The 18241-nt window shown below is 45.9% G+C and overlaps 1 protein-coding gene across 1 annotated transcript in view; it reads right to left on the reverse strand.

Moving 5' to 3' along the window:
* The window catches only part of LOC124015199 (inactive phospholipase C-like protein 2), a 109145-nt gene extending 91431 nt beyond the window's left edge, over positions 1 to 17714 (reverse strand). Inside the window, exon 1 of the mRNA XM_046330234.1 lies at positions 16938 to 17714. Within this exon, the coding sequence (XP_046186190.1) occupies positions 16938 to 17261 (324 nt within the window). The 5' untranslated portion in view covers positions 17262 to 17714. The remainder of the gene's footprint in view (positions 1 to 16937) is intronic.
* Between the last annotated feature and the right edge of the window lie 527 nt (positions 17715 to 18241).

Genomic DNA, 18241 nt, shown 5'->3' on the forward strand with positions numbered 1-18241 from the left:
CTGGGACTTTCCAAATGTTCTTGGCAGGGTTGAGGTCAAGTACATTTCAAGTACATTTACATTTACATTTAAGTCATTTAGCAGACGCTCTTATCCAGAGCGACTTACAAATTGGTGCATTCACCTTATGACATCCAGTGGGACAGTCACTTAACAATAGTGCATCTAAAACTTAGGGGGGTGGGGTGAGAGGGATTACTTAACCTATCCTAGGTATTCCTTAAAGAGGTGGGGTTTCAGGTGTCTCCGGAAGGTGGTGATTGACTCCGCTGTCCTGGCGTCGTGAGGGAGTTTGTTCCACCATTGGGGGGCCAGGACAGCGAACAGTTTTGACTGGGCTGAGCGGGAGCTGTACTTCCTCAGTGGTAGGGAGGCGAGCAGGCCAGAGGTGGATGAACGCAGTGCCCTTGTTTGGGTGTAGGGCCTGATCAGAGCCTGGAGGTACTGAGGTGCCGTTCCCCTCACAGCTCCGTAGGCAAGCACCATGGTCTTGTAGCGGATGCGAGCTTCAACTGGAAGCCAGTGGAGAGAACGGAGGAGCGGGGTGACGTGAGAGAACTTGGGAAGGTTGAACACCAGACGGGCTGCGGCGTTCTGGATGAGTTGAAGGGGTTTAATGGCACAGGCAGGGAGCCCAGCCAACAGCGAGTTGCAGTAATCCAGACGGGAGATGACAAGTGCCTGGATTAGTACCTGCGCCGCTTCCTGTGTGAGGCAGGGTCGTACTCTGCGGATGTTGTAGAGCATGAACCTACAGGAACGGGCCACCGCCTTGATGTTAGTTGAGAACGACAGGGTGTTGTCCAGGATCACGCCAAGGTTCTTGGCGCTCTGGGAGGAGGACACAATGGAGTTGTCAACCGTGATGGCGAGATCATGGAACGGGCAGTCCTTCCCCGGGAGGAAGAGCAGCTCCGTCTTGCCGAGGTTCAGCTTGAGGTGGTGATCCGTCATCCACACTGATATGTCTGCCAGACATGCAGAGATGCGATTCGCCACCTGGTCATCAGGAAGTAAGTTCACATTCCAATTCTCCTGAATACTTTTCTATGAGACAAATTTGTAATTGTAATTTCAGTTCACTTCCTGAATTGACTGAAGGGCATTTCCACATTAACGGAATTACGCTGGGACTCAGCAGATATTTTACTTTAAAATGTATACCAAACAAAAATCATTGATTTTCATTGAAGTTTAACAAAGCACTGTGCACAAGGAATTATTTTAACAATTTCCACATCAAATGTTACAAAAACACATTGACGTGAAGAACTGTGCATATATAAAGTGTGTAAAAAAATAATAAAACTTGGCCTTCTAAGTGGCGCACCAGTCTAAGGCTTGAGGTGTCACTACAGCCCTGGGTTCCATCCCAGGCTGTGTCACAGCCAGCTGAGACTGGGAGACCCATGAGGTGTTGCACAATTTGCCCAGTGTCATCCGAGTTATGGGAGGGTTAGGCCGGACAGGGTTTCCCTGTCCCATCGTGCTCTAGCAACACCTTGTGGTGGGCAGGGTGCCTGCAAGCTGACTTGATCACCAGTTGAACAGTGTTTCCTCTGACACATTGTTGTGGCTGGCTTCTGGGTTAAGTGAGCAGCTTGGCAGGGTTGTGCTTTGCCTCTCCTGAGTCCGTAGGGGAGTTGCAGTGATGGGACAAGACTATAACTATTAAATGGATATCACGGAAAAGGGGTTAAAAAATATATTATAATAATATAACTGAGGGCGATTACTGTCATTCTGTTATCAAACGTTGCATAGTTTTTCCAGTAATTGTGTTGTATTATTATTTACTGTGTACTTTTTCAATGTAATTATTGTGTATAGAGTTCTATGGTTTGTTCAACTTTGAAATCAATGTTTTTTTTGGGGGGGCATACATTGTAAAGTGAAAAATCGGAGTCTCGGTGTAATTCCATTACTGTGGAATTGCCCTAAACTGAAATGGATATGACCACAACCCTGGTCCTTGGTCCCTCTGTTCTCTTGGAAACAGGCTGTGAAAAAGGCTTTCTGGAAACATCAAAAAGGACAGGCAGGCCACTTTCCCAATAGAGTACCGGGACCTGGTGAAGTTGGGTCTTTCTATAAACTAGGGGACCAGTGAGGATTTCCGACACTGGACAACTTGTTACAGCTGTTGATTAGTCATTGATAATAATCTTGATTTTCTTAATGTCATTCCCTTAAGAGGGGCAGCAGGTAGCCTAGTGGTTAGAGGCAGGTAGCCTAGTGGTTAGAGGCTGGTAGCCTAGTGGTTAGAGGCAGGTAGCCTAGTGGTTAGAGGCAGGTAGCCTAGTGGTTAGAGGCAGGTAGCCTAGTGGTTAGAGTGTTGGGCCAGTAACTGAAAGTGTTGGTCAAAATCTGTCATTCTACCCCTGAACAAGGCAGTTCAGTTCCCCGGTAGGTCATCATTGTAAATCAGAATTGCTTCTTAACTGACTTGCCTGGTTAAATAAAGATGAAAAAAGAGAGGATCAAAACTATATTTTATCAAATTCCCATGTTGATTTAAAACATTATTTTCACATATTTAGTAATGATCATTTGAATATCAATACATTGGCAAGGCCTAAAAAATTAATTAAAAAATGAAAGTGATAATCCTTGAATTGAATAGTCAGTGTCTGTATGAACCCTGCTTAAAGGATGTATAGTCCTAGTTCTATGTTGTTGTATAGCTGGAGTTATGGGCCAGTTTGCATGTATTCACTTTCAACCCTCTAAGTACACATGTGGAACTGAATGAAAATCCCTTTTTATTTATGTTTCAAACCATTTCAAATGTTTTATCCCAGTGTCACACATTGGCCCCATTATTTATAGAAATACCCAACCACCTGCTTAGGGTGATTGTCACACCCTGACCATAGTTTGCTTTGTATGTTTCTATGTTTTGGTTGGTCAGGGTGTGATCTGAGTGGGCACTCTATGTAACATGTCTAGTTTGTCTAGTTCTATGTTTGGCCTGATATGGTTCTCAATCAGAGGCAGGTGTTAGTCATTGTCTCTGATTGGGAACCATATTTAGGTAGCCTGGGTTTCACTGTGTGTTTGTGGGTGATTGTTCCTGTCTCTGTGTTTTGTACCAGATAGGACTGTTTTAGGTTTTTGCATGTTTGTTGTTTTGTTAGTTTATTCGTGTACAGTTTCGTTATTAAAGTACAATGAATAACAACCACGCTGAATTTTGGTCCGCCTCTACTTCACCTAAGGAAAACCCTTACAGTGATGAGAAGTCCTAATGCACTAGCACCTGAAGCACTTTCTCTCTATCCCTTTACCAATGTGGTTCCACCTCCTTCTGCCCTGTCTCTCTCTTCCTCCATCCATGTTTGAACACTCCACAGAGCAGTCTAGTAGCAGGCATTGATCCATGTGTTATCCCCTTACCGCTGGCACAGCATGGGTTACTTCCTCAGTCATCTCCGGCCAATCCCTTGCATAATCACCCACATACACAGGCACACACACACACACGCACCCACGCACGCACGCAGGCACACACACACGCACCCACGCACGCACGAACGCACGAACGCACACACACACACACACACACACACACACACACACACACACACACACACACACACACACACACACACACACACACACACACACACACACACACACACACACACACACATGCACCCACGCACGAACGCACGCACACACACACAAACACGCACGCACACACACACACACAAACAAACACGCACACGCACCCACACGTGCACGAACGCACGCACGCACGCACACACACACACACACACACACCTTGTACTAAGACCGTATCTTAAGGCTCGCACACATTACACCGAACGTGACTCTAGCATTCGTCTGCCGATCTTTCAGCACTCTGTGTTTTCCGGACCACCCACTGTGGACGTCCGACTGCCAACATTTTCACACGATGTAGAATCGGTGCGCACTCTGTTCAGTGGTGCTAAGTACTCTCAGCCAGCTAACACTACTGGTGTGTCTGAGCCCTTAGCGATAACCATGTCTAACACCCAACACATATAAACACATGGACATGTTCACAAACACACACACGCAGCATGGACAAACACACACATACACACACACACACACATCCTGACCCATTAGACCAACCCCGACCCCAATCCCAGGCCCAAATCCATCAATGCAGCAACCTCTAACACACACACACACAATTGGATTTCTTCTGTCCTTGGCTTCTGATCCAGTCCACTGCACACCCTTCATCCCTCCCTCCCTCCCTCCCTGACCTGCAGAACCCTTTTGATTCCATCTAAAATGGTTCTAAAAAGGTTCATCCGTGTCCCAATCTAACACTCTAAACTGGGTCTCCGTATTAAGGTTTGTCCTGATGGTCTGATAGGATTCTGACAGGCTGTACTGCATGTCCCTTTCTGCTCATTTTATCCAAATCAACAGGTAAAGCAATGATGATCAACTTAGTGGCATCCATTTAATCATTCACCTGCCAGTCTGTTTTTTATCAATGCACAAAAAAGACATGAATTAATAGACATTAGTTCATGGATTAAACTACGACAAGATCAGCTTCTCCTCTACATGTCCCTGTAGCACTTTCTGGTGGTACAGAGAGACGTGTGTGTGTGTGAGTACTGCAGTACAGCTCTCTCCTGCTACTCTCTGCTGCTCTCCTCTCAGTGCTGGGTCTCTAGTTACTGCTCAGTCTCAGGATCAGATTACAAACTCAGCAAACACTGCTTTTACCCTCTCCATCTCCCCCTCTCTCTCCCTCTCCCCCTCTCTCTCCATCTCCCTCTCTCTCCCCCTCTCTCCATCTCCCTCTCTGAGACACTGACTGACACATGCACTGACCATCGCAAACACACACACACACACACACACACACACACACACACACACACACACACACACACACACACACACACACACACACACACACACACACACACACACACACACACACACACACACACACACACACACACACACACACACACACACACACACACACACACACACAGCATAACACAGCATAACACAGCGTCCTCGCAATCTTCCTCCCTCTCTCTATCTCTCGCCTTGAGACACTGACACAAACACAAATACACACACACACAGTGACAGACTTTAATGCTCATACACAAACATACGCGTCACACACAGAGAGCGGTGTAAAGTATTAAGTAAAAATACTTTAAAGGACTACTAAAGTTGTTTTTGGAGTATCTGTACTTTACTTTGACAACGTTTACTAAATAAAATAACGTACAATTTGTAAGTCGCTCTGGATAAGAGCGTCTGCTAAATGACTTAAATGTAAATGTAAATGTACTGTTTACTCCACACATTTTCCCTGACAGCCAAAAGGACCAGTTACATGTTGAATGCTCAGCAGGACAGGAAAAGGGTCTAATTCACGCACTTCTCAAGAGAACAGCCCTGGTCATCAACTGCCTCTGACCTGGAGGACTCACTAAACAAAAATCATTTGTTTGTAAATGATGTCTGAGTGTTGGAGTGCGCCCCTGGCTAGCTTAAAACCGGCGGGTTTGCTTAATGTTCGGAATGTGAAATTATTTATACTTTTACTTTTGATACTTTCAGTATATTTTTTGCAATTCCATTTACTTTTGATACTTAAGTATATTTAAAACCAAATACTTTTAGATTTTTACTCAAGTAGTGTTTTACTGGGTGACTTTCACTTTTACTTGAGTCATTTTCTATTAAGGTATCTTTACTTTTACTCAAGTATGACAATTGAGTACTTTTTCCACCACTGCACACAGATCATCTTGTTAGCAGAGCCTTCTGTTCATAAAAAGCTGAGGACAACACAAGACCCCTGGACACAAAGTTGATCCCTAATATATTATATTTGATATACTTCTGGCTGATTTATACATTATTCTAAAGTAACACACACACACACACACACACACACACACACACACACACACACACACACACACACACACACACACACACACACACACACACACACACACACACACACACACACACACACACACACACACACACACACACAGATAGGGAGAGGGATATACTCGACCAGCCCCTTATACACATATGCAAATACACTCCAAAATGCATACAAATGATCTATGATTAGAGTTTGTGTGTGTGTGTGTGTGTGTGTGTGTGTGTGTGTGTGTGTGTGTGTGTGTGTGTGTGTGTGTGTGTGTGTGTGTGTGTGTGTGTGTGTGTGTGTGTGTGTGTGTGTGTGTGTGTGTGTGTGTGTGTGTGTGTGTGTGTTCGTACGAGTGTGTATGTATTTGTGTGGTTATAGCATGCCAGAGTAGCAGTGTGTGTCTGCGCCTCTGTACTGTAGGACCTAACTATAACCTACTGTGAGTGACACATACAGGGACAAGAGCATGAATAAAGCAATGACTACTCAATACACAACCACATCTAACACATTAGTTCCAACGTGACAGAACGCAAGCCACCAGCGCTATGCGTATGTTTACCTAAGCTGTACCTATGTTAGCCAGCAGCATACCACCCTGCATCCCACTGCTGGTTCTGATGTCAAGCAGGTTTGGTCCTGGTCGGTCCCTGGATGGGAGACCAGATGCTGCTGGAAGTGGTGTTGGAGGGCCAGTAGGAGGCACTCTTTCCTCTGGTCTAAACAATATCCCCGGGCGGTGACTGGGGTGCCGTCTTCTGGATGAAATGTTAAATGTGCGTCCTTCCCCTCCGTGGTCACCTAAGAGCCCATGGCACTTATCGTAATGGTGTTAACCCTGGTGCTAAATTCTCAATCTGCCCATCATGGACACCTAATCATCCCCAGCTTCCGATTGGCTCATTCATGCCTCTACCTTGTAACTATTACCCAGGTTGTTGCTGAGAATGTGTTCTCAGTCAACTTACCTGGTTAAATGAATGTTTTGTCATTTTTGGGGCTGTACATGTGAATCAGTGCTATGATCAAATACTTGGTAACCTGGTGGGTAGGAGAGTTGGGCCAGTAACCGAAAGGTTGCTGGATTGAATCCCTAAGCCGACAACGTACAAATCGACCATTCTGCCCCTGAGCAAGGCAGTGAACATCCAACAACTGCTCCCCAGGTGCTAATAATGTTGATTAAGACAGCCCCCCCCCCCACCTGTCTGGTTCAGAGGGCTTGGGTTAAATGCTGAAGACACATTTCAGTTGAACGCAATGAGCAACTGACTAGGTTTCCCCTTTTCTATGTTGCTCATCCTCTCTCTCACACATGCGCACAGACGAACACATGCACGCCACGTGCAAACGCACATGCATGTACACTCCAAGTCCAAAGGGAAGTGCTAAATTGGAATGAGACGTGTAATTAATCCATCACAAAGCAACAAACTGGTCATTTTCTGTTTCTAAATCGACTGTCACAGAGGACAGGGAATTTTCCCCTTGTTGAGAAAAATTGCTGTCTGCTCGCTTGGCAAATTCCATTTCAGATGACACTCTACACACAGCCAGAAAGACAGGCACACTCAAAACACACACACACACACACACACACACACACACACACACACACACACACACACACACACACACACACACACACACACACACACACACACACACACACACACACACACACACACACACACACACACACACACACACACACACACACACACACACACACACACACGCTTAACAAAAGACAACGAATGTCTTAAAGAAACACGTGACTGAGCACACAAGCACACACACCTCCTATACCCAGTTCCTCCTCATCCTTTGCCATCTGTGCCCAAGGCAAGCCGTGCCACCATCTGTGAGTGGCTGGCACGATCTGGCCTGCCAATCATCAACCACATGGGTAAATCCACAAGTACTGGAATAGACTGACTGACTGTGTGAGCCCTCTGCATGATGGACCCCTCCCTATGAGGGCCCCTGTGATCTATAGACTACAGCAGGATGGTACACTAACCCCATCACATTTCACTTCACAGCCACAAAGACACACAGGGACTTGGTTGACAACATTGGACTTGGTTGAGGACATTGGGCTTGATTCAAAACATTGGGCTGGTTGAGGATGCTGGTTGGTTGGCTGAGAACAAATGAAAGACGTGCTCATTATTGTAGGGCAGACAATCTCGCCACAGCCTATAAATAGGCTGCTGACTGGGTCTAGGTCTGTGGACTGGGGTTTTAAGCACTGTGTGGGGATAGAGGAAATGAACTGAACGAGGCCACATGTGGCGGGAGAGGCAACACAGAAACAGCTCTTTAAACACAGCAGCAGAGGAGGCACAGGGAGACAAGCAGCACAGCACCAGCAGAGCCACGGGTCCCTGATCCTATAGGACAGTTTACACCTCCACTCCCATGCACTGTTCCAAGCGACGAACACACACTTGCACTGTGTTCAACCAGGGGCAAAGTGTCCGCGCTGCAGTGTGTTATGTGCAAAACACATTGTGACAGTGTGTAAATGTCAAAGTCTCACTCTCAGCTCTCACTTATGCAAACACACACTCTGTAACACGCAGACACACACACACACACACACACACACACGTTTATTACGCTTGACTAGAGCAGTGTCCTCTCTGACAGTGTCAGGGCACGAGAGCACTATAATTGCTACTCTGTGAACTAGGCAGGCTGGGCTGTGGGCCCATCAGAATTCCCCTGTCGCTGGAAAACTGGGTAGAGGCCTGGGTAGAGGTAGAGATACATACCTCTCTACCCTCTAACACTCAGCTCCCTCCCTCACTGCTTATCATCCCCCTGGCTCCTGGCTCGCCACACGGAAACTCAACCACGGGGTCAAAGGTCAGCGACCTCACTTCCTCCTTCCTGTTGTGTTAGTTAAGGTTCTATTATTATGTTTTTTTTCTCGGCTCATTGTAGTTGTGAAGGATTTACCTCTCAATTATGATTGGCTTTCAGTATGTCTCAGACAGTATGTTTGTGGAGTAGCAGATTTCAGGAATATATCTGGCCCACATTGCTGACTGCTGAGGTAATTTTCCTTTGTTTTGGTGGCTAGCGCTAATAACGCTCGACTAGCCGGTGTGTGCTGCACCGTGACTAACCACAATCTAAAAGATTATGCTGAGCTCACTTCCTGTTGCGGAATGTCTTGGGAGTATTCAGTTTCACCCCCCCCCCCTATCCTTTACAGCCAGAAGGAAGTGCAGAGCTGGTTTATTCAGTGGACTAGTAACTAGGAAAACACCTGGGGAGTAGAGAGGAAGTAACGAGGGAGACACGAATGCAGTGGTGTGGATGTGTAGACATTGTCCACCGCTGGCCAAATCAAACAGATCAGCTGCTTGCCCAAACACAGCCATTTAATCCAGGAGGAATCACTGTGGATTTTCCTGTTATTCTCTCAGTTTTACCACTTTAATTAAGGGGGAAATAATTTTTAAAAACTGAAACAGAAAGTGTTTATTTTCTGTTCCTTAAACCTGGTTAGTGGGATTAGACTGAAGATGGAGTTCCTGTGTTTCAGTCCTCCTCCAATGGCATCTTACTGGGGGGGATTGGGTACTTAAGGTGTCAGTCTTGGGTGAGGGGTGAGAGAAAAAGAGAGGGGGTCGTGGCCCACGTTGAATGGGCTCGCGAGTGATTTTGGATCTCTCGACAACATTCCATCAAACACGCTGACATTACGCGACTGAGGGCAATGGAGGACAGAGTGTGAAGGGGAGGGCGAAACATCAAAGGTTAGTTAACCCCTGTTCGATCAGAAGTAAATGCTAGAGATTAATACTTTTGGGAGAAGAAGCTAAAACTGTTAAGAGGTCACAAAACTTTCCGGAGGACAATCTTCTCGAAAATTCTTTCTGACGATTCCCAATTCGGATTCTCACCTCTGTCATACATATTTGATGTTTTAAAATGACAACGAAAAGACATTTGGTTTCTTTTCATTGTTGTACTTCAGCCTATCGACCACCATATCCTTTTTATGAGATATTTTTTTGTCTCTCTGTTTTCCATGTCTTTCCTTCAGCCAAGTCTCAGAACAAAAAGAAGAGCTAGACATCCAATTAAAGGAAGTCACTTCAGTCAGAGAGAGGGAAGTGAGATCTGAAAGGCCACCAAACGACATGTCAGATGACAAGAGACTGTCGGAGTGGCTGTTGCTGCAGCGATACCGCCACATTCATTCATCACACCAGCGCCATAGTGGCCCAAAGGACCCTGGGAAATATTGAGCGGATAAAGTCCAGAATATTACTCATCGTTACTTCTCCATTTCTAATGGCCCGAGTGCAGCAATTAACCCTCAGATCGGTAGATCACCCCGTGTGACGACTCCAAAACCAAATACCGCTTCACTTCTCACATTGATTCAAATCGAGACCTCATTTCAGAGACTTCAACAGACATTTTGATCAGACTTTTTTTCCAGAATCCAATGTTATCCTAGCTGCTCTTCTGACATCTGAGGACCACATAAACCCTGTACACCAAATAACACTGTCCCTACCACTGCCACTACCTCTGTCTGTCAGCATCATCACTGTTGCTTTGTAAAGGCACGTTAAAATGAGGCGTTTACCCCAGTGTCCAAATAAATCAGATCAAAAAGCTTTTTTTTATCTGGGCCCCAATTGCACACACAGATGATTGAGGTTCCTGTTCACTTAGCACAAGTCATTATCCCCAAGCAAAACAAATAAAGGAAAGATATGTAAGACAAAAATTCAGGAGAGCCCCCCCATGAAACAAGAGCATGGTTCTACTAGTCACTCTTCTCTCAGTACTGTTACAAGAGTTCTGCTCTGAAGCCCTGGCCAGGTGCCACAGTAAATCGTTTAGGACCAAACAGGGATCTTTAGCATGACGCTTCACTGCCCATATGGGACAGACGAAGAGACCAAATGCTTCTGTGTGTTTGAGTGGCTAAGATGAGTTTATTTGTGAGGTACTAAAATATTTTAGAAAACCTCACAGTGGACGTTATGAGGCATCGGTCTTCAAACGAATTGGCAAGAAAAGTGGTGCTTGAGAAAATGGCAGTCAGAGAAATCTGTTCACTGTTCAAACTGTGCTTTCAACTGGGATAGGAGGATGGGCATTTGCTAGTGTTTGTCCTCGTGATCCACAATATGGACTCAGGCATTATGGACTTGGAACAAAGAGTACACGCGATTTACTTTTCATTTATCGTGACATTTTATCTCCAAAAATCAAACTTGATGTCCAAGAGCTTGCGGTCTCCTGCTGTTAGTGTTGATTGTTTGAACTTGGGATGAGAGGAGTATTGGGATAAGTGCATTAGGTGCCTGGGATGAGAGGAGTATTGGGATAGGTGTGCCCGTACACATGCATGATATATGCAATATGTTGGACCTTTGCATGTCAATGCTTCATTTTGAATCCAAATAAAGTAATGTGTGCGTTGCACAGATGGCTGCTTTGAGATCAACAGCCAAGAGAGTCGCAGAAGTCTGAGCACGCATATCCATCTGCCATGATCCAGATCCATCTTCATCTACCCCCCATCCTCTTCCTCATCCTTTGCCTCCCCTTCACCTCATAGTCCTCTGTCCAGAGTGAGACTGTGGAAACTTCATTTCCATGATGTCTCTGGGTGTTCTACCATAGTGATGGAGACGAGGAGACATTAACTGTGATCTTTAATATTCATAATCATTGAGAGCATCTTGACTGGCTGCAACACCACTTGGTATGGCATCTGCTTAGCATCCGACTGCAAGGCGCTACAGAGGGTAGTGCGTATGGCCCGGTACATCACTGGGGATGAGCTCCCTACCACCCAGGACCACTATACCAGGCGGTGTCAGAGGAAGGCGCTAGATATTGTTAAAGACTCCAGCCACCCAAGTCATCCCAAGTCATAGACTGCTCTCTCTGCTACCGCACGCCAAGCGGTACCGATGGGATCCATCAGCATGTAATCAGTGTTATTTTAGAAGGTTCTGACTGAGTTCGGTGCTTCTCCGATTCCTGGTGTGGATGAAGTAAATCCCAGGATTCAACGTTTGGGGAAAGAATTCCATGTTTGCCCAGGGCAGCAATTGGGATCAATCTGGGGCTCGGGGGATTTGGGGATCTGGGGAATTTCTGGCACTCCCAAACTAGATAAAGACTATGAGACATCTGGGTAAACTTATAAGGTCTTTATGTATTTAATGACTGTAGGGGTGGAGGTGGGGTTTTATCCAAAGCCAATGAGTGGTTATTTGGTAAAGGTCGAGAGCGGAATTTCCCCCACCACAACACCAGAACAGGGGGAATGGTTTGACAGACGCACCTCAGAGTCTATGCTCGAATGAGAATGAGATTCCTTTCGACATGTAAACCTAGAATCATCTCTTTCCTTGAATGCGACTGGAGATGGATTCAGATAGGACCTAGATTTAAAGGAGTAAGTAAGACTGCTCAAATCCAAATCAGAGTTCCTAAGATACTGCAGATCCAAAACATTCCTTAAAACAGACACATATTTTAAAAATATTCCCTCTCTATCTCTATAACAGACACATACCTCTCTCTATCAAAGAGAGATAGAGAGAGAGAGAGAGCGAGAGTCACATAGAGAACTAATCTCACTCTCACACTCTCTGAGTGCTTGACTAATGTATTATAGAGCCATGTGACGACGACTGGTACAGGATAGAGAGCTGGATTCCTGTTAGCCAACCAGCAGTAGGACACACTGGGTTAATAAAGGGGAAAGGGGTTTAATAAATGACAGGACGAGCTGATGTCCTGCCCCTCAGTGACATGACTGGGGACTGGGGTGAGGAGTTGGTGAAGAGAGGGAGTGGAGAGGTGTGGTGGCATGCAGTTGGGCTATATGGTAGGTCCCAACAGCTAGCTCCGTGACCACAAAGCCCCATGGTTAAGGTTCTGTGTATTACTCTGTACAACATCTGTTATTATTTTATCCCGTCATGTTTTTTTGCTCTGCTGTTGTCATGCTGACAATGTTCATCTTTCCAGTGACCGCTCTGAATAAGACTGACCTTTTATTTGCTCCAGAGGTCAAAAACCCCTCAGAGCATGCAAGGGAGGGAGGGAGGGAGGGAGGGAGGGAGGGAGGGAGGGAGGGGGAGGGAGGGAGGGAGGGAGGGAGGGAGGGAGGGAGGGAGGGAGGGAGGGAGGGAGGGAGGGAGGGAGATAAAGAAACACATTTTGGTCACAACAGTGCTGGGGGAAAATCCTTCCTATCCCTCTCTTGGTCTGTGCTGGCAGGCCGGCAAGGCAGACAGCCGTCTCCCCAAGTCAGCTAAAGTGAGGCAGGCAGGGCAGGAGCCTGCAGCTGTCCACAGCCCTGCTTAAAAAAACAGACTGGAACAGTCCCCCGGTCAACCTGTCCCCGTGCCCTCCAACCACTTTAGAAGCCCTCCCTTCCCTCCCACCATGGGAGTCACTCACCACGCCAAGTGGGTGACAGCCTTGCAGGATTTGGCTGGTTCAACAATATACACACAGATGGGTTCTCCACTGCTCCCTCATGCCATACATTGACACATCAAGTCCAAACAGGAGGTTTAAAAAAATAACGAGTTTGTTTTCCAACCTCCGGAATAACTCTGTAATGAGCACAATGCTGTAATTGCTCATTTGCCTCTCTACCCCACTCCCCATTTTAGTCCTCTCAGACCCCGCAGCTCATGTTTCAGGCTGATGAAACGTTAGTGTGTGTGGGGTACTGACGCTCCAGCTGCACTACACATTAACTACACTAGCACCACAACACACTACACATGAACTACACTAGCACCACGACACACTACACATGAACTACACCAGCACCACGACTCACACTACACATGAACTACACTAGCACCACTACACACACTACACATGAACTACACTAGCACCATGACACACTACACATTAACTACACTAGCACCACGACACACTACACATGAACTACACCAGCACCATGACACACTACACATTAACTACACTAGCACCACAACACACTACACATGAACTACACCAGCACCACAACACACTACACATGAACTGCACTAGCACCACAACACACTACACATTAACTACACTAGCACCACAACACACTACACATTAACTACACTAGCACCACAACACACTACACATTAACTACACTAGCACCACAACACACTACACATTAACTACACCAGCACCACAACACACTACACATGAACTACACTAGCACCACAACACACTACACATGAACTACACTAGCACCACAACACACTACACATTAACTACACTAGCAACACAACACACTACACATTAACTACACCAGCACCACATTACACTACACATTAACTACACTAGCACCACAACACACTACATATTAACTACACCAGCACCACAACACACTACACATTAACTACACTAGCACCACAACACACTACATATTAACTACACCAGCACCACAACACACTACACATGAACTACACTAGCACCACAACACACTACACATGAACTACACCAGCACCACAACACACACTAGCACCACAACACACATGAACTGCACTAGCACCACAACACACTACACATTAACTACACTAGCACCACAACACACTACACATGAACTACACTAGCACCACAACACACTACACATGAACTACACTAGCACCACAACACACTACACATGAACTACACTAGCACCACAACACACTACAGGATAGAGTTGGGACAATAAATAAAAAATGATCATTTATTGCGGGCATTTTCCTGATATCGTTCATTACGATACGTAGCCTGTACTAGAGGAATGTGAAGTTTGAAATTAAATAAGTGTGTTAATGTGGGTGATTGTTAATGGGACAGTTGATGGCTACAACCATCAGACTCGTAGTAAGTTAGTAAGTTTAAAGGAAATGTTTAAAAAACTTGTTGCACATTAACGTTATAAACTATCCTTCTATTTATCATCATCACATCAATTCAGGCAATTTTTCACGATATGGATTTTTTTTGGTCCATATCGCCCAGCTCTACTACAGAGAGAACTGACCCAGATTCCCATCATGCCACCCTCTATCTGTGTATTCGACCATGTTGTGACTGACGACAAAGTTCACTGTGTTGCGACGTTCCTCTCTGAATCTATGAATAAACATGCCCTCTTGGCTGCATTCGCAGCAGAGTCTATCTAAGAGAACCGCTGACCCTAACTGTCCTGTGGTAGCGGTTCCAGAACACTGACCCTTCGGATAGACTATTTTACACCCAGGGATACGAGTAGGCCTTTGGGAGACATACAGGAATAAAAGTGGACGTCAGTGTGCTGTAGGACCAACACATCCCATATTGGAATGAGAACAGGAAACAGACAATGGTGCTCTGATGCGCTGCTAAAAGAGGACACGGTTATCTAATTGGGTTGTCACACGCAAGCCTGACAGAGTCACACACTTAGAACCTATGGTGAGTTGTCTGTCAACTGGCATTTCACGCCTGGCATTCAAAGTGTTGACCCTAAATCCAGTGGTGAACTTTCCTCAACGTGAATCACGTCAGCCATACGGACAATTAACCCTTGTCTGACTGGGGCGAGGCAGTCTCTACATTAGAGACGCATTGCTCTAGCGAAGGAATGAGTCTCCTTGAATGGTTCTATTTGTCCAGCATCTTTGATGGTGCATCCTGGGTCCTTCCGATAGCAACAGTTGGAGAGAGATCAAAGTTGCCACACAGCTGAGCTGACTTACAGAAGAAAACCTCTAAAGGTGTTTATCGCTAGGTGCACCACAAGAAATACTGCAACAAAATCCTTATAAGTATAACAACACAAGGCCCTGTGAACAGGACAGTACATTTCGGGGGAATAAGCTTTAGAGGATTTAAGACCTAGAGCATGTTGACAACATGATCCGCTCTGCATTCTTGCAATGTTTCTGTTATGAAGTTTGAACGTCAGTCGATGGCTCCAGGTCTTTTGGGGGGAAGTTCGAAGTGGAGGGATTTAGGCCTTAGCCTCGAATTATACTATTCCATGGAATTTTCTGGAAGAACTGCTTTTCATCAACAGGGCAAAATACCCGGGGGTGAAGAGAAGCAACACTTGGGGACTTGTTCATTTGCTCAAGGATTCCCCTACACCTCAGAGAAGCACATATATATGCCATTTAGCAGACGCTTTTATCCAAAGCGACTTACAGTCATGTGTGCATACATTCTACGTATGGGTGGTCCCGGGGATCGAATCAAACCAGAGAGCAGGAAGTGTTTAGATGTGTTCGCCTGCACATCCACGGGGAATTCAATAACAGGGGAAATAGATCAGCTTCATGGTTTTATACCGGTTGCTAAGCAAACTGGCTCATAATGACAGAATGCCACTCTCTCTCCAAAAACTCCCACCTACACAGAGCTTCTCCACAAGCCCCCCCCAACCCCCACTATCCAGGGAGGGGATGTAGTAACTGTTAAGACCCATTCTTCAGCTGCGCTCATAGCAGAGGACAACCTTTATTTCACCTTTGGTGACCTAACCTTGCAGCAGCAGACGCAGCGGCACCATCAGCACCTCAAGGCATGAAGAAGGAAACCACACAAACTTCAGAGCGTTGGATCAGCTAGTCCGACCTTCTTTGTAACAATGTAACTGTTTCTGAGACGTGTAGCCTAACCGCGATTGATAGACCACATCACAACATTTCCCTCGGCAAAATGTTTAGCCGGGACCAGACCACCAGTTTGTTACACAGTAACAACTCAGCATCCTTTATTATTATTATTATTATTATTATTATTATTATTATTATTATTATTATTATTATAGCTTTGTCACTAACAAACAGTGCATCTAACCCTGGGTCCATAACAATAGAATGAATCACAATGAGGGCTAATCACTGGCTACCTGAAGGCTTCATGTGGTTTTGCGAGAGCTGTGAGATAATGATTCCCTCATCAATGCAACCTTCAAGGAGCTTCCTATGATTGACGTGACATGATCATGTGGGCTTTATGAAAACAAACCAACCTTCATAATGCCGCAAGGTGTGTTCACGCCTCCATGACTCCTTTCGGCTGAATTGTCACGGCTGCTGCTGCCAGTCCGAGGACTCCCGTGGTCCATGTACCTTCCGTTGGTGTAAACTCCCTCCGCCCCATAGACCGGGTGCCCGTGGGCAAAGGCAGCCGCCGAAATGTCCAGGTATGCCCGGGTGCCAGTCGGAGGCAGCACCGTGGCGTCATTGTTGTTCAACCCCGCTATTTGTGTCGAGTCCTGTGCAGGAGAGGCTGCAATGGTAGGATTTAGCAAATGTCCCGACACAGCCTCGGAAGCGTGTACCCCTGCCATCATCCACGGACGTTACAGAAACACATTCAACCTAATGCATTGACCCATTGTTTCAAAACACGAGTCCACGGCTGTGTAGACAACATAAGATCATCAGTCCACAGAGGAAGCGCAGTCCACTGAATCTAGGATAGACTGATTGAACTGTCCGCGTCTGACTGAACAAACTCTTGTCGCTCGAAAATGAACAGATGGTGCTCGGTATGTGATCTGGTGTAATTAGCTAACTGCATGGATTCATAAGGAGTCCCCTCAGAAACACTTCCGGCTAATAAAAAGGTGTTAATTAGTCTTTACACGCGCTTTCGTTTTTTTTCTCCAAGCTTCTTGTTTGCGCAGAGGCTGCATGCAGAAGAACGTCTTGTTCGCCTGGTCCCTACTCTCCTATCCGCTCTTGCAGATGTACATCCCCACGTGCATCCGCGGGATGCAGCTATATACAATGCGCTGTTATGCGAGTTGCTCGCTTGTCCCCTCCCCACACGATCCATGCCCGTGTGCGCTAATTCACAGACAGACAGACAGACAGACAGACAGACAGACAGACAGACAGACAGACAGACAGACAGACAGACAGACAGACAGACAGACAGACAGACAGACAGACACACACACACACACACACACACACACACACACACACACACACACGCACGTACACGTACACGTACATTATTATTGTTCCTCACACACATTCACTGAAATGATTCATGTTCATTCATTCTACAACTTGTAGCCTAAGCCATTTCTAGATCCATAGGAGGACATGCTCATTGTAATGGCTGGAATGGAATATGATTTCCATAAGTTTGATTTGTGTGTATACCATTCCCTTAATTCCATTCCAGGCATTACAATGAGCCCGTCCTCCCACAGCTCCTCCCACCAGCCTCCTCTGATTAACAGGGAATGTGAGTGAAATTTTGTCTTATCATTAGGCTACTCTCTAAGGATTTTCAAATGCATATTTATTATCACAGCCA

Source organism: Oncorhynchus gorbuscha, linkage group LG26 (genome assembly GCF_021184085.1).
Source record: "Oncorhynchus gorbuscha isolate QuinsamMale2020 ecotype Even-year linkage group LG26, OgorEven_v1.0, whole genome shotgun sequence".
In the NCBI taxonomy this organism is placed as follows: Eukaryota; Metazoa; Chordata; class Actinopteri; order Salmoniformes; family Salmonidae; genus Oncorhynchus; species Oncorhynchus gorbuscha.